General features: G+C 43.3%; 2 protein-coding genes across 13 annotated transcripts in view; one reads left to right on the top strand and one right to left on the bottom strand.

Annotated features, from left to right (window-relative positions):
• Positions 1–17861, top strand: part of LOC109901169 (zinc finger protein 629-like) — a 247635-nt gene extending 229774 nt beyond the window's left edge. Inside the window, exons 1-7 of one of the 3 annotated variants that reach the window (XM_031836503.1) lie at positions 8792–9330; positions 9849–9979; positions 10160–10321; positions 12758–12922; positions 14290–14401; positions 14639–14766; positions 16339–17861. In XM_031836503.1, the coding sequence (XP_031692363.1) occupies positions 9048–9330; positions 9849–9979; positions 10160–10321; positions 12758–12922; positions 14290–14401; positions 14639–14766; positions 16339–17361 (2004 nt within the window). In that variant the 5' untranslated portion in view covers positions 8792–9047 and the 3' untranslated portion in view covers positions 17362–17861. Of the gene's footprint in view, positions 1–8791; positions 9331–9848; positions 9980–10159; positions 10322–12757; positions 12923–14289; positions 14402–14638; positions 16070–16338 lie in introns of those variants that run through there. The other 2 variants (XM_031836504.1, XM_031836505.1) reach the window with 2 other exon arrangements.
• The window catches only part of LOC109901251 (zinc finger protein 583-like), an 880650-nt gene that overhangs the window by 576172 nt on the left and 284017 nt on the right, over positions 1–20461 (bottom strand). The window lies entirely within an intron of this gene.

Here is a 20461-nt window from a genome sequence, read left to right as displayed (position 1 = left end):
CAAAAAATCATAACCTCCCCAGTTATTGTTAACGGTGAGAAGTTACCATGTCTCTGGGGTATTTATTATAATCCCCATGACTCTTAAAACAGTTACATCACAACAAAACACAACAGCCTACATCATAAATAAAACAATACATCATACAAAACATTATTACATTATATTAAAAATGTACAATATAAAATCCACAATACCACAACATTACAATGTGTGTTTGTAGAGTGCGTGTGTTAGTGGATGTGTATGCGTGGGTCTCTTCACAGTCCACGTTGTGTCGTGAGGTGTTTTGCCGTATTTTTTCAATACTGATTTTACTGCTCTTCTGGCATGAATTCTACAAGGTGTGGCGTTCAAACGTTGCTCAATTGATGTCAAGGGATCTAACGTGTACCAAGAAAACATTCCCCACACCATAACACCACTGCCACCAGCCTGTATTGTAGACACCAGGCAGGATGGGGACATGGACTCTGTTTACGCCAAATCCTGACTCTGCCATCAGCATGACGCAACAGGAAACCGGGATTCTGCTGCAATAGCCCATCCGTGACAAGGACCGATGAGTAGTACGTTCCGAGATGCTGTTCTGCACATCACTGTTGTATTGCGCCGGTATTTGCCTGTTTGTGACCCACCTGTTAGCTTGCAGGATTCTTGGCATTCTCCTTCGACCTCTCTCATCAATGAGCTGTTTTCGCCCACAGGACTGCCAATGAATGGATGTTTTTTGTTTGTTGCACTATTCTCGGTAAACCCTAGACACTGCCATGTATTATAAGCCCAAGATTCCGGCCATTTCTGAGATACTGGAAGCGGCACGCCTGGCACTGATGATAATGCCACGCTCAAAGTCGTTTAGTGAATGCCTCAATGCCTGTCTGCCTGCTTTATATAGCAAACCACGGCAAACTACTCACTGTCTGTAGAAGCGAACCATTTTTGTGAACGGAGTCGAGTACCTAATAAACTGTCCACTTGTGTATTTAGGACTAGCTTATTGCTTGCCATCCATTCTAAAACTGACTGCAGCTCTTTGTTAAGTGTAGTAGGGATTTCACTTGCTGTGGTAGGTGCCGTATAGTAATGTTGAATCATTAGCATACATAAACACAGGCTTTACTCAATGCTAGTCGTAGGTCATTTGTAAAAATAGAAAAAAGTATGGGGCCAAGTGTCGTGGAAATTTCCTCTATTTACCAAATCATGGGAGCAAACCACACACAAGTCAGAGTTAGTTATCAAAGTCCATCTTTAATTATATGAGCTCTATCACAATCCTGTGACTCTCAGGTAATTCAGTGTCTCTCAGTGAATTCTCTGAGAGCCCCTCCTGCATTGCAACTGCGATCCTTTAATAGCAAAGAACACACATAGTCAGACAGCATAGACATAATAAATCGTTCAGCTTTGTCTCCTTACTCAAACCCCAGAACCATAAACCAATCCTCCATATCAACAGGCATATATCAAATTGTCATTTAGATACAACCAATTCTAAATACAACCAATCCTGGACAAACTCACGGAGAGGAGAATGAGGCTATAGGTTAAGATAAAAGGGAGCATGAGAATGATTCCAGACACTGCCATCTTCCTTTTCCCCGATGGGAAAAGTAGGGAGTGACTGATACACACACAGTGGAGCAAAAGATATGTTTACACATGATGACACTTTGACCTCTCCCCTCTCTGCGGCCCATGCAACTTAGTCTTGACATAGAACAGATAATTGCAACCCCGCCACAGTATTATACAAAAATACCATTCTGATGAGAAGTAACTTACAAACATATGATGAATATAAAACATGTTACCAAATTCTGATTCTTCCACAACACCAAGACAGCTACCATGAGGAGTGCCAAGCTCGACCTGGTTTAAGTTTAGAGAGGCTTCCATTGTCTGTGTTCTGTTAGATAGGTATCTCTCGATCCACGATATTGCATAGGATGTAAAGCCATAACACATTTTTTCACCAGCACACTATGATCGCTAAAGTCAAAAGCAGCACTGAATTCTAATAAAAAAAAGCTCCCAAAATCTTTTTCATAATCTTTTTTCAATTTCTTTCAGCCAATCATCAGTCATTTGTATTAGCGCCTTACATGTTGAGAGCCCTTCCCTATAAGCGTGCTGAAAGTCAGGTGTCATTTAGTTTACTTTAACATAGCATTGTATCTGGTGAAACATCATTTTTTCCAGAAGTTTACTAACGGTTGGTAGTTGGCCGATTGGTCGGCTGTTTGAACCAGTAAAGGGTGTTTTGCTATTCTTGGGTAACGGTATTACTTTTGCTTCCCTCCAGGCATGATGGCATACACTTTCCTGTAGGCTTAGATTGAAGACATGGCAAATAGGAGTGGCAATATAGTCCACTACCATCCGCAATTTTCCATCCAAGTTGTCAGTGCTAAGTTGTTTGTCATTATAGATATATAACAATACTTTTTCACCTCTTCCACACTCACTTTAGGGAATTCAAAGTTACAATGCTTGTCTTTCATAATTTGGTCAGTTATGTATGGTTATGAAGGTTCAGAGTTTGTTGTTGTCATGCCTAAATTTGCTAATCTTGCCAATGAAAAAGTCATTAAAGTAGTTGGCAATATTTGAGAGTTTGTGACGAAAGGATGGCGCCGAGTACGCCTTTTTGCCCAAAATGTAATTTAAGGTGCTCCAAACCATTTTACTATCATCCTTTATATAATTTATCTTTGTTTCATAGTACAGTTTCTTCTTTTTGTTTAGTTTAGTCTCACGATTTCTCAATTTACAGTACTTTTGACAATCGGCTGTGCAGCCAGACTTATTTGCCATTCTTTTTGCCTCTCAACCATACCATTTTTTATTTATTTGTATTTATTTCACCTTCATTTAACCAGGTAGGCAAGTTGAGAACAAGCTCTCATTTACAATTGCGACCTAGCCAAGATAAAGCAAAGCAGTTCGACACAAACAACACAGAGTTACACATGGAGTAAAACAAACATACAGTCAATAATACAGTAGAAAAAATAAGTCTATATACAATGTGAGCAAATGGGGTGAGATAAGGGAGGTAAAGGCAAAAGAAAAGGCCATGGTGGCGAAGTAAATACAATATAGCACTGGAATGGTAGATTTGCAGAGGAAGAATGTGCAAGGTAGAGATAGAAATAATGGGGTGCAAAATAAATAAATACAGTAGGGGGAGAGGTAGTTGTTTGGGCTAAATTATAGATGGGCTATGTACAGGTGCAGTAATCTGTGAGCTGCTCTGACAGCTGGTGCTTAAAGCTAGTGAGGGAGATAAGTGTTTCCAGTTTCAGAGATTTTTGTAGTTCGTTCCAGTCATTGGCAGCAGAGAACTGGAAGGAGAGGCGGTCAAAGGAAGAATTTGTTTTGGGGGTGACCAGAGAGATATACCTGCTGGAGCGCGTGCTACAGGTGGGTGCTGCTATGGTGACCAGCGAGCTGAGATAAGGGGGGCCTTTACCTAGCAGGGTCTTGTAGATGACCTGGAGCCAGTGGGTTTGACGACGAGTATGAAGCGAGGGCCAGGCAACGAGAGCAAACAGGTCGCAGTGGTGGGTAGTATATGGTGACAAAAGGGATGGCACTGTGATAGACTGCATCCAATTTATTGAGTAGGGTATTGGAGGCTATTTTGTAAATGACATCACCGAAGTCCAGGATCGGTAGGAATATCAGTTTTACAAGGGTATGTTTGGCAGCATGAGTGAAGGATGCTTTGCTGAAAAATAGGAAGTCAATTCTAGATTTAACTTTGGCTTGGAGATGTTTGATGTGAGTCTGGAAGGAGAGTTTACAGTCTAACCAGACACCTAGGTATTTGTAGTTGTCCGCATATTCTAAGTCAGAACCGTCCAGAGTAGTGATGTTGGACGGGCGGGCAGTTGCAGGCAGCGATCGGTTGAAGAGCATGCATTTAGTTTTACTTGTATTTAAGAGCAATTGGAGGCCACTGAAGGAGAGTTGTATGGCATTGAAGCTCGTCTGGAGGGTTGTTAACACAGTGTCCAAAGAAGGGCCAGAAGTATACAGAATGGTGTCGTCTGCGTAGAGGTGGATCAGAGACTCACCAGCAGCAAGAGCGACATCATTGATGTATACAGAGAAGAGAGTCGGTCCATGAATTGAACCCTGTGGCACGCCCATAGAGACTGCCAGAGGCCCGGACAACAGGCCCTCCGATTTGACACACTGAACTCTATCAGAGAAGTAGTTGGTGAACCAGGCGAGGCAATCATTTGGGAAACCAAGGCTATCGAGTCTGCCGATGAGGATGTGGTGATTGACAGAGTTGAAAGCCTTGGCCAGGTCAATGAATATGGCTGCACAGTATTGTTTCTTATCGATGGCGGCTAAGATATCGTTTAGGACCTTGAGCGTGGCTGAGGTGCACCCATGACCAGCTCTGAAACCAGATTGCATAGCGGAGAAGGTATGGTGGGATTCGAAATGGTCGGTAATCTGTTTGTTGACTTGGCTTTCGAAGACCTTAGAAAGGCAGGGTAGGATAGATATAGGTCTGTAGCAGTTTGGGTCAAGAGTGTCCCCCCCTTTGAAGAGGGGGATGACCGCAGCTGCTTTCCAATCTTTGGGAATCTCAGACGACACGAAAGAGAGGTTGAACAGGCTAGTAATAGGGGTGGCAACAATTTCGGCAGATGATTTTAGAAAGAAAGGGTCCAGATTGTCTAGCTGATTTGTAGGGGTCCAGATTTTGCAGCTCTTTCAGAACATCAGGATTTGGGAGAAGGAGAAATGGGGAATGCTTGGGTGAGTTGCTGTGGGGGGTGCAGTGCTGTTGACCGGGGTAGGGGTAGCCAGGTGGAAAGCATGGCCAGCCGTAGAAAAATGCTTATTGAAATTCTCAATTATAGTGGATTTATCGGTGGTGACAGTGTTTCCTATCTTCAGTTCAGTGGGCAGCTGGGAGGTGTTCTTATTCTCCATGGACTTTACAGTGTCCCAGAACTTTTTTGAGTTTGTGTTGCAGGAAGCAAATTTCTCGCTTGAAAAAGCTAGCCTTGGCTTTTCTAACTGCCTGTGTATATTGGTTTCTAGCTTCCCTGAAAAGTTGCATATCACAGGGGCTGTTCGATGCTAATGCAGAACGCCATAGGATGTTTTTGTGTTGGTTAAGGGCAGTCAGGTCTGGGCTATATTTGTTCCTGGTTCTAAATGTCTTGAATGGAGCATGCTTATTTAAGATGGGGAGGAAGGCATTTAAAAAAAATAACCAGCTATCCTCTACTGACGGGATGAGATCAATATCCTTCCAGGATACCCTGGCCAGGTTGATTAGAAAGGTGTGCTCGCTGAAGTGTTTCAGGGAGCGTTTGACAGTGATGAGTGGAGGTCGTTTGACCGCCGACCCATTACAGATGCAGGCAACGAGGCAGTTATCGCTGAGATCTTGGTTGAAAACAGCAGAGGTGTATTTAGAGGGCAAGTTGGTTAGGATGATATCTATGAGGGTGCATGTGTTTACGGCTTTGAGGTGGTACCTGGTAGGTTCATTTATAATTTGTGTGAGATTGAGGGCATCAAGCTTAGATTGTAGGATGGCTGGGGTGTTAAGCATGTTCGCCTAGCAGCACAAGCTCTGAAGATAGATGGGGGGCAATCAGTTCACATATGGTGTCCAGAGCACAGCTGGGGGCAGAGGGTGGTCTATAGCAGGCGGCAACGGTGAGAGACTTGTTTTTAGAGAGGTGGATTTTTAAAATTGTTTGGGTACAGACCTGGATAGTAGGACAGAACTCTGCAGGCTATCTTTGCAGTAGATTGCAATACCGCCCTCTTTGGCCGTTCTATCTTGTCTGAAAATGTTGTAGTTAGGGATGATTTTTGGTGGTCTTCCTAAGCCAGGATTCAGACATGGCTAGAACATCCGGGTTGGCAGAGTGTGCTAAAGCAGTGACTTAGGGAGGAGGCTTCTAATGTTAACATGCATGAAACCAAGGCCATTACGGTTACAGAAGTCATCAAAAGAGAGCGCTTGGGGAATAGGACTGCCCCTCTCCCCACAGGTGTGATTACTACCTCTGAGGGTTTAGAGCTTGAGGTAGTCACCTCATACAAGTACTTGGGAGTATGGCTGGATGGTACACTGTCCTTCTCTCAGCACATATCAAAGCTGCAGGCTAAAATTAAATCTAGACTTGGTTTCCTATATCATAATCGCTCCTCTTTCACACCAGCTGACACACTAACCCTGATTGTCCCTTGTTGTCTCTACCTTCTTGCCCTTTGTGTTGTTGTCTGTGCCCAATAATGTTTGTACCATGTTTTGAGCTGCTGCCATGTTTTTGCAAACATGTTGTTGTCATGTTGTGTTGCTACCATGCTGTGTTGTCATGTGTTGCTGCCTTGCTATGTTGTTGTCTTAGGTCTCTCTTTATGTAGCGTTGTGTCCTATATCTTTATGTTTAATCCCCGTCCCCGCAGGAGGCCTTTTGCCTTTTGGTAGGCCGTCATAGTAAATAAGAATTTGTTCTTAACTGACATGCCTAGTTAAATAAAGGTTAAATAAAAAAAATAAAGCACAGTTGAATATTTAATGAGGTGCTGTAGATGGAATAAAATAATTATATTCTATTCTATTCTACTATGTTCTTGCTAACACACTGTTCTTTATAAACAAATATGAGCGTGAAAGATACTTGAATTGGAGACTTGACGTGTAACGTAATAATCAGTACCGTATTTCAAAAAACAGCGCGCATACACTTTTCATTTAGCTACACCCTTTGAGCTATGACACCACCATTCATATCCTTTCTCTTCAGTGTAAACGGAAGTGTGCCATTCCATCAAGTGATCTTCCCCTGGTCGAGTATGCGGTTGGCTGACGACACGCTGATGTTGGTTAGAGGTGGTGGAAAGGGAGTCCCTAGAGAAAGCAAGAACAAGACGGTTGCAGGAGTAGTGCCGTGTTATCATAAGGAGACGTATACTTGGAAAACGGACGAGGAATGGAGGGAAAAAGAGAGGGAGATGAGGTCTAAGAGAGAGAGGGAAGAGGAGGATGAGCTTGAGTCGAATAAAAATGGTGGAAAAAAGGGAGATGGTTTGTTAAAGAATGGTAGAAAGTGTAAGCAGAGTGAGCTGAAGACAGGAGGAGAAATGGAAGTGAATGAAGTCGAAGTATCAGAGGTGGTAGGTGTGAGGAAGTTATCGGAGACCGAGATATGCACCGAGGGTCAGGAAAAAGATGAGTCTGTGACAGTAGGACTGAAGTTTAAGGAAAAAGTGGACTCTTGCCTTTTGGCTGATCCATTTGTGGTCTCACGGTGGGTGAAAAAAGAGTTGTGTAACATGGAATCGGTGAGGGTAACCAGAAGTGGTCTAGTGATAATTGTTTGTGTTTCTGTTGGTCAGAGGGAGAAGGCGGTCGGAGTAAAACAAATAGGGGAAGGAGAGTAAATTGTTTCGCTCTCAAGAAAAGGCAACCAATGAAATTAGTGATAACTGGGGTAGCAGTAAATATAAAAGTTGACCAGCTGAGGGGAAAGATTCCCGATGTCTGTGATGCTCGTCGTTTGATGCGACGCAGGCAGGGTGGTGAGAGTGGGGAAACAGAAGAGTCATTGTCTGTTTTTTTTAGTTTTGAAGTTGAGTCTTTACCCGACAAAGTGAAGTTTGGATATATAAGTTATCCTGTATGAGTGTATGAGCCGAATACATTACGATGCTACAGGTGTCAAGTTTATGGGCATGTGGCAGCAGTGTGTAGAAGGGAGGTTCCTAGGTGTGAGAAGTGTGCAGAAGGGCATGAGACAAAGGAATGTGTAGCATTGGGGAAAGTAATGGTATGTGTTAATTGTAGAGGTGCCCATGGGACATGGGATCAGAAATGTCCCATGCAAGAGAGGCAGGTTGAGGTTTCCAGGGTTAGAGTAGTGCAGAAGTTGTCATATGCTGAGGCAGTGAAGAAAGTAGAGGAACATGGGTCAAGGGGGAGGGAGCCTGAGAGGAGTGGTGTGAGTAGTAGATCTGTACCAGGAGAGGGATAGGCTAAAAAGTTATATACATTTCAGTAAGATTGGATTTTTAGCATTTATAGCAATGGTTATAAACTGTACTGCAGGGATGGAACGGAAGTCGCAGAAAATTGAGGTTGTGGTGGCAGCTGCAAAAAGGTATTTTGGTGTGCGAGACTTGACAGAAGAGTTACAGGGTGTGTTAAGTGGTGATGCCCTGCGCCTCCTGGGTGGCGCAGTGGTTAAGGGCGCTGTACTGCAGAGCCAGCTGTGTCACCAGAGAGCTTTAACCGGCCGCGACCGGGAGGTCCGTGGGGCGACGCACAATTGGCCTAGCGTCGTCCGGGTTAGGGAGGGTTTGGCCAGTTGGCACCAGCGACTCCTGTGACAGGCCGGGCGCAGTGTACGGTGTTTCCTCCGACACATTGGTGTGGCTGGCTTCCGGGTTGGATGGCGCTGTGTTAAGAAGCAGTGCGGCTTGGTTGGGTTGTGTATCGGAGGACGCATGACTTTCAACCTTCGTCTCTCCCGAGCCCGTACGGGAGTTGTAGCGATGAGACAAGATAGTAGCTACTAAACATTTGGATACCAGGAAATTGGGGAGAAAAAGGGCACAAAAAAAAAGTTTTAAAGTTGATGATGGCTTGAGGTAGGAATAAATACAGTTAATTAGTGGAGTATACCATTTTGAAATTATAAAGTTAGATGGCAGGGTATTTATTTCTTACATTTTTATTTTTCAAGCAAAGTATAAGGGAGTTGTACTGCAGTCTAGTAGGTGGCGGTAATGCAACAAATTGGATGTCAACCGCCGTTAAACTTCATAGAAGAAGAAGAAGTAAACGGAAGTGAACAGTGACCAGGAACAATTTCCACGTTAGCGTTTTTATTGTCGTTAATTATACGTTTATTAACACCATGGAACTCAAAATATGACTAATTGAACTTAACAGCATTACATACTCACCCCATGTAGTCTTTAATTCGCGTTGGAAAAGGGAGTTGTTCGATTTACGTTATCTTGGTAACGCTAGCTGCTAACGTTAGCTAACAATGGCTAACTGTATGGTTTTTCACACTCAAATTGCCTCCATTATGGAGGTGCTAGCGAATGCAGCCGTGGCAGATATATGTAAACTCGTAGATGACGACTATGCAGTGTTTCGTTTGGAAATAACTCAAAGCCAGAAAGAAAACAGGGCATTGCGGAGGAAACTACAGCTACTGGAAATGAAGACGGCACGGGAGCGCGCCGAGAGGACAATGCGAGAGCGCGTCGTCCCCAGTCGTCCCAGTAGTGTCAAGATCCTCGACCGATACAGAGGAATCGCAAGAGGTAAATCAGTGGAGGCTGCTGAGGGGAGGATGGCTCATTATAATGTCTGGAACGGTGCAAATGGAATGACATCAAATACATTGATACCGTTCTGCTAATTCTGCTCCAGCCATTACCACGAGCCCGTCCTCCCCAATTAAGCTGCCACCAACCTCCTGTGATGTTCATATATAGCTCAGTACAGTAGCCCCATTCCCCTCTGTACATGTGTTCAGATGTGTTACCCAGAATTTGGTCTTGGTCAGTTTTTGGACAGTATGCAATAATTCCCCTGATTACTTATCCATCATATTCTAACCAGATTCTTGATTTACTGCATTTCCTATTATTTACTCAACAATGTAATACATGGAACATAATACATACATCAATAAATAGTATATCAATAAGTTATGAGAAGTGTTACCTTACTTCCTTGCCAATTCTAAATCTTGTTAAAACTGTCAATAGTCTACAACAGAGGTAAGCATTGACAGTACCTAATTTAACCACCTCTTTTCCCCCAATCACTCTATCAGGTGAAGGAAATCTCACTGGAGGCCACAGGAGCTTTGTGAAGCCAGCGGGACATAATACATGGAGAGATGACCAACCAATCACCGTTGATGAGGGGAGTGGAACCTCAACCCAGCATGTTATCATGATAGAGGTTAGTGTAATAGTATTACATCAAAATTACAGTACATCAAATGTGGCCAGTTTATTTCAGAAAGGCTCCCCTCAGCTATTTACTTGCTTACATGTACATCCTAATTTATCTGCCATAGAGGAGCTTGTGAGACTTCCCTATGACATTGTTATCCAATAGCCTCCTCTCTTCTTGTGTCAGTCTGCAGAGGCTGAAAGTCCTGGGGTCAAGCTGGATAGGTCTGAAGTAGAAGGAGACCCACGGCACAGCAGAGACATCAAGACTGGAGGGACTGGAGCGCTCCCTGTAGCCACGGAGGACCCCGCCCCAGCGCAGCCCAGGACCCGACACAGCATCACGGAGGTCAGTGGAACGCTGAACACCGTCCTCAAGTCAGAGACCAACACAGAGACTTTAACAGTAACACAAAGGCTTTTACACACAGGATCTGACCACAGGTCAGACTCGGAGAGACTGGGGCTTGGGGGACTGGGGTGTCCTCCTGCTCCAAGCTCAGAATATTTACTTTACAGTAACCCGAGCCCGAGGACGGTTCATTCCAATCCAGATTCAAGTGATGTGTTAAATGCTGGCGATGATCCATGTTGTTCTTACACTACAGAGATGGACCCTGGCAACATGCCCTTGGGTTTAGAGACACAGACTGATCTATCTAGAGGAGACTGGAATCGGTACAGTAGTAGTGTGTACTCTGAAGGGTGCCTAGATAAGAAAAGGAAGGGTCTAGTTGTAGATGAAGTGACCGTGAAAGTGGAGGGCGACACTCCTCCCACATGGAATGCAGATAGTCACCTAGGCGATGGACACTCACAGGGCAGAGATTTCTTAGATTACAGGGAAAGCTTAGTGTCCACGTCGATGGGGCCTTCTGATTCACACGGGCGTATCCTTTTCGATCAGGTATTGAACTCAAACGACAGGACTGGAGCCCAGACTCAGGGAGGGGGAGCCACATCAGGCAATAGTAAAGAGAAACGGTTCCTCTGCATGTTCTGTAACAAAGGCTTCAGCTGCGCCCAGAAGGTGGAGATCCACCAGAGGGTCCACACAGGAGAGAAACCATACAGCTGCCCCCAGTGTCACATGCGCTTCGCCCAGTCTGGCAGCCTGAAGAGGCACCAGAAGGTCCACACAGGGGAGAAACCCTTCAGCTGCCCTCAGTGTGATAAGAGGTTCTCCCGTCAGCACCTGCTGAAGACGCACCTGAAGGTCCACACAGGAGAGAGGCCGTTCGCCTGTACACAATGTGGGAAGAGGTTCTCAGAGAGGAGCTACCTCAAGATACACCAGAAGAAAAACCATTCCACTCTATAGCTTCTGAAGTGTTGATCACCTCCTGCATTAAAAACGACCATTAATTGTCATTGTTGTCAGCAGAAAAGATCCACAGATGCATTTGGATTAACAAGAGTAACAGATTTCAGTGTTGAATATTCCTGGGTAGAATATTCAACACTACGTAAAGGTAGACTCAGCGAGATGATGTAGATCCGGGTTCACCAACTGGCGGCTCGCGGTTCAGTTATCTAAGCAATTTAAAACGAATACATTCGTATTTCTTTTTATTGTTGGACATAAAACACCAGCAAATCAGTTCCAATTGATTTTAATTTTGGAAATCTGTTCCTGAGTTTTCCCATGTTTAATAGAAAGATATGTGATCGTATACAAATTTAAGCAAGTTTTGAAATGATTATATATTTGTCAAATATTATATCTGTTTGGGCTTCTTGCCTTCAATTTTCAGTCTACAAATTATAATTATGTTCCGGCCCCTTGACCATCTGCAAGAAAGATATCGGCCCACAGCTGAATCTAGTTGATGATCTCTGACTTCGATGCACAAAGTAAACAGCAGTAGTGGGTCAATTTCCGCAATAACTAAGAGTGTTGAAGCATGAGGCTGAACAAGGAATAATGAGAGTAACAGATTTCAGTGTTGAATATTCCTTGGTAGAATATAGTATCCAGACATTGTGTGATATATAAGGCATATATAAGCCTAATGAGTCAGTTTCATATTGTGTTTGTACTGTACATTTGATGTTAAATCCATTACTTCCTTTCAACTACCCAAAAAATTCCCAAGACACTTTTAATGAGAAAAGAAATGCAGTTTATCGAGTAAATACAGATTTGTTCCTGTGACATGTGTATGTGTGGTTTTCATATGGTGTATTTAGAACTCGTTTATGTTTAATAAACACAAAATGTGACTTTTCATTCCAAGACTGTCATTGAGACTCTTTAGTATACATCACTTCTGATCTCACCATATTCTGCATAAACATGACGTTTTACCCAATATACATTTTGCACTTACTAAATATACCTACACATACCTACCACAGCAGACTGCTGAGAGGAGAATGGCAAATGGAATGATGTCAAACACCTGGAAACCATGTGTTTGATGTATTTTATACCATTCCACCTATTCCGCTCCAGTCATTAACACAAGCCCGTTCTCCCCAATTAAGGTGCCACCAAACTTCTGTGATACCCACACACCAACAAACACCTACTGTACACATCAGAATAGTTTTGTCAGGTTTGTCTGATGACTTTTGACTTATCATAGCTGACTTATTTTTACCCACATCATATTTATGTCCACCATGATGGGTTTAAAAACAATGAAGTCATTCTATAACTACAGTACAGGACTCAAATGTAGTGGGGATGGGTAAACACTCCATGTTGAAAGTGTGTTTATTATCTGTGTGTACATACCTGAGGGAGTGTATGTCTGTGTAATCTGTATCACCTCTCATCCAGGAGGAGGAGGGTCCAGAGGTGCTGCTGGTGAAGGAGGAGGGGTGGGAGGAGGGTCTGGGGAACCCTGAGGGGACCATGGTCATGGAGGACAATCAGACTACACCTCCTCCTGAACCCACAGAGGAACCAGCTGAGCAGCACAGGACCACACACAGTCTCACTGAGGTGAGCCCACTGAACTACTGTCTGAATGGTTTTAGGTCAGCGGCATAGCCACAAAGCCACTCAGAGTATGAGTGCTGATCTAGGATCAGTTTAGTCTTTTAGAGCATAGTGAATAATATTTATATGGAAGGATCCTAGATCAGCAATCCTACTCTGAGACTTTGTGGATACAGGCCCAGGTTTTAATAATTGTGTCACCATGCCTTTGAATTGTCAAACCATTAAAGTGTGTGTCATGGAAATTCTACACATGGGACACTCAATGTCAATCTTAAATTAATCATTGTTTATTACCAGCATGCTGAGAGGTCAGTCAAACTTAGATACATAAGGTATCAGTCTGAAGTGAGCTCTACCGGGGCAGTCCCATTAGTTGTCTTAAATATTTAAGCAGGCAAGTTATATTAGCATGATTTAGCTTATTCATCATTCATAATTAATTCCTCATTAACGTTTGGTTCATGCATGTGACAGACGAATACCTCACGAGGCTTCTTCTGTACAAGCTGAGACCTTGAAACTGAGATATCCTTTCGTTCTCAAAACAAAGTTCTGAGTGTACTGCCAAATTGCAGATACTGATAGTGAGGATTTGTTCAGTCAGTCACTTGTATGAACACAGAAATTGGTTATTAGAAATGCACAAACATCTCTTCCGAGTGGCGCAGTTGTCTAAGGCACTGCATGGCAGTGCTAGCTGTACCACTAGAGATCCTGGGTTCGAGTCCAGGGTCTGTCGCAGTCGGCCGCGACCGGGAGACACATGGGGCGGCGCACAATTGGCCCGGTCTCGTCCGGGTTAGGGGAGGGTTTGGCCGACAGAGATGTCCTTGTCCTAGCGACTCCTGTGGCGGGCCAGGCAAAGTGCCCGCTGACACGGTTGTCAGGTGCACGGTGTTTCCTCCGACACATTGGTGCGGCCGGCTTCCGGGTTAAGTGGGCATTGTGTCAAGAAGCAGTGCAGCTTGGTTGGGTTGTGTTTCGGAGGACACACGGCTCTCGACCTTCACCTCTCCCGTGTCCATAAGGGAGTTGCAGCAATGAGACAAGACTGTAACTACCAATTGGATACCACGAAATTTGGGTAAAAAAAAAAAAATCCATCACAACTGTCAAGTAATCAAATTAACTAATGAGGTCTTGATGAATTTTGTCTTAAGTGTGGGACCATGCCTTTTAAATGATCAAACTGTTAAAGAGTGTCAAGTAATCAAATCAACTAACACGTTTGCATAGTATCAAATAAATTGACCTGTTTGCATAGTACTCACAGCAATCCCTAATTGCCCAATCAGAAAATGCTCCATAGCAGGGTGCTCATATCAGATTTCTTGATCCAACATCCTCTCACTCTGTATCTCTTACAGTCAGTAGACATGGAGGATTGGAAGCCTGATCTGCTGCTGGTCAAAGAGGAGACAATAGAAGACGGACCAGATAGTATTGACCTGCCGAGTGGACTAAAGATGGGGGAGCAAGGTAAGGGAGAAATACATATAGCCTACATACAGTAATAGATCTACACTGGGAATAGTGATGCACCTGGCTATTCTTTTTTTTCTTCATTCATAAATACAATTTATGTTTACATATAAAAACACACATTATAATGTATGATGTATATAATGTATAACCAGGTGATTGACCAGGTAAAAAAACAACATATGTAAAGTTTTCTATGCCATGTAAAGTCTATTTTGTACCCTCTTCCTGCAGGTGGTTGGCTGGAGGCTAACAGAGGAGACTGGGCTCCCATCTTGGATTCCCAGACCCAGACCAGTGCAGTCAAGCGCCCAGGGAACAACATCACTGAGCAGGCCAGGACCAGAGGTGACATAGTGGAGGTCAGTGGATGGGACAGCGTCCTCAACTCTGGGCTGGGGAACAACACTGTTAACCAGAAACAGATAGTGGGACACAAAACAACAACCAATCTTAGTCTCCATGACAACAGACTGGCTGTGACCAGGGAGAGGCGTAGATTTGGTCTGCGGGGACGGGGAGGTGTCCATATGAGGCGGGAGAGAACAGACACAGACTCGGGTAGGGATGCTCCGTCCTGCTCCAATAGTTGTGATTCAGAGAGACTGATGCCTCAGGTTAACCCCCTAACAGGTGCTGCCTTCAGCCTGCCTTCTATAGGATCTATCAACTGGAACATGGACCCTGCGACAACACAGACACTTCCTGGCTTTCATCCTCCTCACACTTTCCTAATGTTAAACCAGACCTCAGACAATGCCAGTGCCTCAAAACTAAATGGCAGCACCAGCCCATTGACAAATGACAGTAGTAGTGACGTTATCAGTAGATCCAGTGGCAAAGAGAAGCGCTTCCCGTGTTCATTCTGTGGGAAAGCCTTCAGTTTCCCCAAACAGGTGGAGATCCACCAGAGGATGCACACGGGGGAGAAACCATTCGGCTGCCAACTGTGTGAGAAGAGGTTCTCCCATCAGCACCACCTGAAGAGACACCAGAGGGTCCACACAGGGGAGAAACCTTTCAGCTGCCCCCAGTGTGAGAAGAGGTTCTCCCACCAGCACCAACTGAAGATGCACCTGAAGGTCCACACGGGAGAGAGGCCGTTCACCTGTACGCACTGCGGGAAGAGGTTCTCCGAGAGGAGCTACCTTAGGATACATCAGCAGAAAATGCACATGGCCCATGTATAGAGTATAGTAACATGTTATGTAGTACTAGCTAGTATGTTTGTAGTTAATTCTGTTGGTTTTGGATGTAGGAGGGAACTGGATGAGGTGAACTGAAGAAAGAATGAGTATGATGAGGCAGAGTAGATGATATGGTGATGGTTGGTGTGATGGTGTCTGTACAAATGCTTCACTGATGAAGAGTGACACATTTTCCCCCTTTAGGTTGATACTGGTGTTTTATAGTGAGATAATTATGGTGCCTTAATTAATGTTTACTTTATGTGAAGTTGTGTGTTATGTAATGTTGAGCCTTTTCCAATGTATTCAAAAAATAATCATTTAAAGCGGGGTACCAGATTTACAGAAAAGGTCAAGTGTTACCATAGTGAAAAAGTTATTATATTTGTCACGTATCGTTTTGTGCAATAAAAGTACTATACTTCAAGTTGTCTTAGTGTATGATCATTTTGTGAAATTAAATACAAAATTGACTCTGTGCTGACTGACTTGGGTATTTTTGTATCATTGCAGGGACTGAGTTTCCCTTATCTCAGTCTAACCAGAACATTATACTTCATTCTTGATTCAACACATACGGAATTGTTTTATAATAAACCCCAAAGGCTCCATATTGTTAGGTACTTCAATCACAGTGTTAGATATGGGCTTGACTGTGGTTAACATTTTATAATATCATGTTTCTGTGTGTACAGCAGAGTTTCTTATATAAACTTTTATGCTTTTCTGTACAATTTGTGTTTACAGTCTGCTGTCCATGAGGACCTGCTGATATCCGGTGTTGCTGGCTGGAGACACTGGACCTCTGAGGCGGCTGGGCACACACCCTGGCCCCGGATCAGTACCCTGGATCAGGAGCCGTCGCTCTTCCTTCCCGAGTTGGAACCAGGACCCAACCGTGAGGGACAGAGACTCCACCACCACACAGAGCACAACCAGTGGACAGGTGGATTGAATAACCTCAATCCTGGTGGTCATCAGAGAGACAGAGGCTCCAGTCAGGGATCCAGTCTGCAGCCCAGACCCTTCTCTTCACAGTCTCAGTGCAGGGATGAAGCAGGGCCTGGGGCTGATAGAGATAGAGATAGACCTTCCTGTTCCTATGATACAAACACCACAGTGTCCATGATGAACAGAGAAGGTCAACCTGGGCTTCAGCCTTCACAAACAGTGGTGAGTGAACCCCTTGGGGGTAGTCTAACAGGAAGTCTGTCTTGTCCTTCAGGGTCTCATCTAATGCCTAATGACTGGGTTCATAGGAGGCCTGGGTCTAGCCTTCCTCAGTTACCTCATGGTTACCCCACCAATACAGACAGGGTCAGGATGGGTGTTCACCACAAGAGGTACCTAGCCTATAACACGGCACCCAATCTCAACAACACCCAAACAATGGCTAGAGGTCAAGGAGGGAGCTCAAAGACTAACGACCTGAGGGTGATGGCTCCTGCTTCTACCTCCTCTGGGTCACAACGTGGGAAGCAACGCATTAGGACGGACGCCGACAAACCGTATGCCTGCCCCACGTGTGGGAAGCGCTTCTCTGAGGCAAACTATGTGAAGCAACACCAGACCGTTCACACCAAGGAGAGGCCCTTCAAGTGTAAGCTGTGTTACAAGAGCTTCTCCTTCCTGAGTAACCTTATCAGGCATAGGGGTGTCCACAATGAGGAGGAACCCTTCAGCTGTACCCAGTGTCACATGCACTTTGCCCATGCTGGCAACCTGAAGAGGCACCAGAGAGTCCACACAAGGGAGAAATCCTCCAGCTGACCCCATTGTGAGAAGAGATTCTCCAGCCAGCACCAGCTGAAGATGCACCTCAAGGTCCACACGGGAGAGTGGCTGTTCGCCTGTACACACTGTGGGAAGAGATTCTCAGAGAGGAGCTACCTCAGGACACACCAATAGAAAACCATTCCACTCTATAACATAGAAAGTAACCATACCACTCAAACCCTGAATTAAAGACAACCATGAATTGTCATTTTTGTCAGCTGATGCATTTGGAATAATGAGAGTAATAGTGTTGAATATTCCTGGGTAGAATATTGCATCCAGACATTTATAAGCCTAAAAAGTCTGTTACATATTGTGTTTGTACTGCGTTGGATATATGATGTTCACAAATGCCATTCAACTACTTAATTTCTTTCCAAAGACACTTAATGAGAAAATAAATGTAGTTTATCATACAGATTTGTAGTTGAGACAGGTGTATGTTGGTGTATTTAACACTTATTTATGTTTAATAAACACGAAATGGGACTTTTCATTCTAAGACTTTCATTGAGACTAGTATACATCACATCTGACCTCATCACACCAGTGGAGGTTCCTCAGAGGAGGAAGGGGAGGACTTTTATTTATTTATTTTTAAATAGTAAAACATTGAAAAAAGTTATCCTTTTTAGATAAGACTACTAAATATATTTACGCCATCAAATCATTGATTAAAACACACTGTGAAAGTGAACTGTGTTTATTGGTGATACATTCTGTATTCATTCTGACCATTCTGTTGAAAAACGATTATTTAAACGGAAGCAAATGGAACGAAACGGGGATAAACATACCTGAATTTGTCCAATGGAAACTCTCGTTTGCAACTGTTGGACGAATGATTACACATTAGATCAGCTAGATGCAGGGAAGAGTGTGCAAGGCGGTATTGAATGTGTCACTCACTGTCTGTCCATGTGTAACTGTCTGTCACCTTGAGTATCATGTAGTAGCCTAAACCTATCAATGTTACATTGAACTGGGTGAATGGAATATGAATGAAAGTCATCCAATATGCTGTAATAGAAATAAGGCCATGCTCATGAAGAAAAAAAAGACATTCTGAAGCCCACTCCCAACCCTAACCCTATAGTTCATATAGGAAATGCGCTATTGGCTACAGTCAAAGACTGCAGAACGATTTTTTTGACAGGGGGTGCAGGGTTTTATTTTTTGTTGCCTGATATAGATATGTTTCAACTTATAACGTCCGACGTTTTGGTATGCTATTAATCAACTTGTTTATAATTAGATACATTGTAGCTTCTCTTTTGCCATTATGTTGCTCTAGAATACTAACTATACCCTAGCTCAGTAGAATAACGTAATAGATCGATAGAATGAATACTTCGATTTAGTTGACATTGGTGAAGACGTTTAGGTACTTGGGGAAAAAATACAATAAATAAATAACGGGACAGATTTTCTGTGTAAAATCTTCAAATGACATCAGTTTGACAGATTGTCAGGAAAAATAAACCTGTGAAAACGGCCCAACGTGTTTCTGATAAGATTTCAGTTCGGCTTCGATGCATACTTGATGTGGTTAAAATACTATCAGTTTTTATGAGGCTTTTATGATGAAGACAGCGCCTCTACAGATGGTATCTAATTGAGCATTGCATTATCTCAAGATGCAGAAAGAAATTGCCTACGTTTGGTGTATCATTTTAGTGCAATACATACTTAATTCTGCAGGAGTTATTATGAAAGCTATAGCCCTATTCTCACGGGACTAGTATTACTAGAGAACCTCGGTTATGTAATTATTATTTATTTATTTATGTCCGTTATCCCGGTGGACGATTCAGACGGGATTCGTTTTTTTGCCCCCTGTGATGCTTTCTTTTTTTTCTTCTATAAATTGACAGTTATGACGGAAGCCTATCGGCTTTTTTCTAGGCGTGAAGATTATTCAAGAAATCCAGGCGATGACAGGCTAGGCTGATAACTTGAGCTTGGTTCCCAAGTTTCTAAACCATACCAAACCATCTTTGGTAAAGTGTCGCCCTAATATTTGAATTGAGGAAGTGTGATCATAATCATTCGGATATTTTAGCTATCCGCAGTAGAATACGTCCTAAATGCCCCCAGCCTTCAGGTGTGAGCTAAACAGATAACTTGCGCTTGACATGCGTTTTTAGGCTATGGATGAGAAAGTGAACTTGTACCAAAAGTTTAGCTCAGATGTATGCTACTTTGCGATCTATTAACAGCAAGTGTGGCATTAAATAGTCGCCATATTTTCCAATGATGGATTTGGTGATTTTCAATTCATTCGCACAAAACGTATAAACAAAGGCATTCACTGTAAAAGTCGATACATGTAGACCCTTCATATATAGGCCATGAGCAGCACTTTGCTCAATTTATCGAATCAGTTATTGTTTTCTTGCTCAAATCGCGAGAAACAACTGTCAAACTCAGACATTAATCTAAAAACACGGGGATGTTGATTCGCACGGGACGACCATTATTGGAGTTTGCAAAAAACCAGGTAGTTCTGGTTAGTCAATGTCCAGATTTTAGTTTCCATTTACAATTGAAGTCGGATGTTTACATACACCTTAGCCAAATACATTTAAACTTTGTTTTTCACTATTCCTGACATTTAATCCTCGTAAAAATTCCCTGTTTTAGGTCAGTTAGGATCACAACTTCATTTTAGGAATGTGAAATGTCCAAATAATAGTAGAGAGAATGATTTATTTCAGCTTTTATTTCTTTCATCACATTCCCAGTGGATTAGAAGTTTACATACACTCATTAGTATTTGGTAGCATTGCCTTTAAATGGTTTAACTTCGGTCAAACGTTTCAGGTGGCCTTCCACAAGCTTCCCACATTAATAAATTGGGTGAATTTTGGCCCATTCCTCCTGACATAGCTGGTGTAACTGAGTCAGGTTTGTAGGCCTCCTTGCTCGCACATGCTTTTTCAGTTCTGGCCACAAATTTTAGATGGGATTGAGGTCAGGGCTTGGCCACTCCAATACCTTGACTTTGTTGTCCTTAAGTCATTTTGCCACAACTTTGGAAGTATGCTTGGGGTCATTGTCCAATTGGAAGACCCATTTGCGACCAAGCTTTAAC

The sequence above is a fragment of the Oncorhynchus kisutch genome, linkage group LG12, assembly GCF_002021735.2.
Source record: "Oncorhynchus kisutch isolate 150728-3 linkage group LG12, Okis_V2, whole genome shotgun sequence".
Taxonomy (NCBI): domain Eukaryota; kingdom Metazoa; phylum Chordata; class Actinopteri; order Salmoniformes; family Salmonidae; genus Oncorhynchus; species Oncorhynchus kisutch.
Note: the sequence above shows the minus strand (reverse complement) of the source record. Positions and strands in the feature narration are given on the sequence as shown.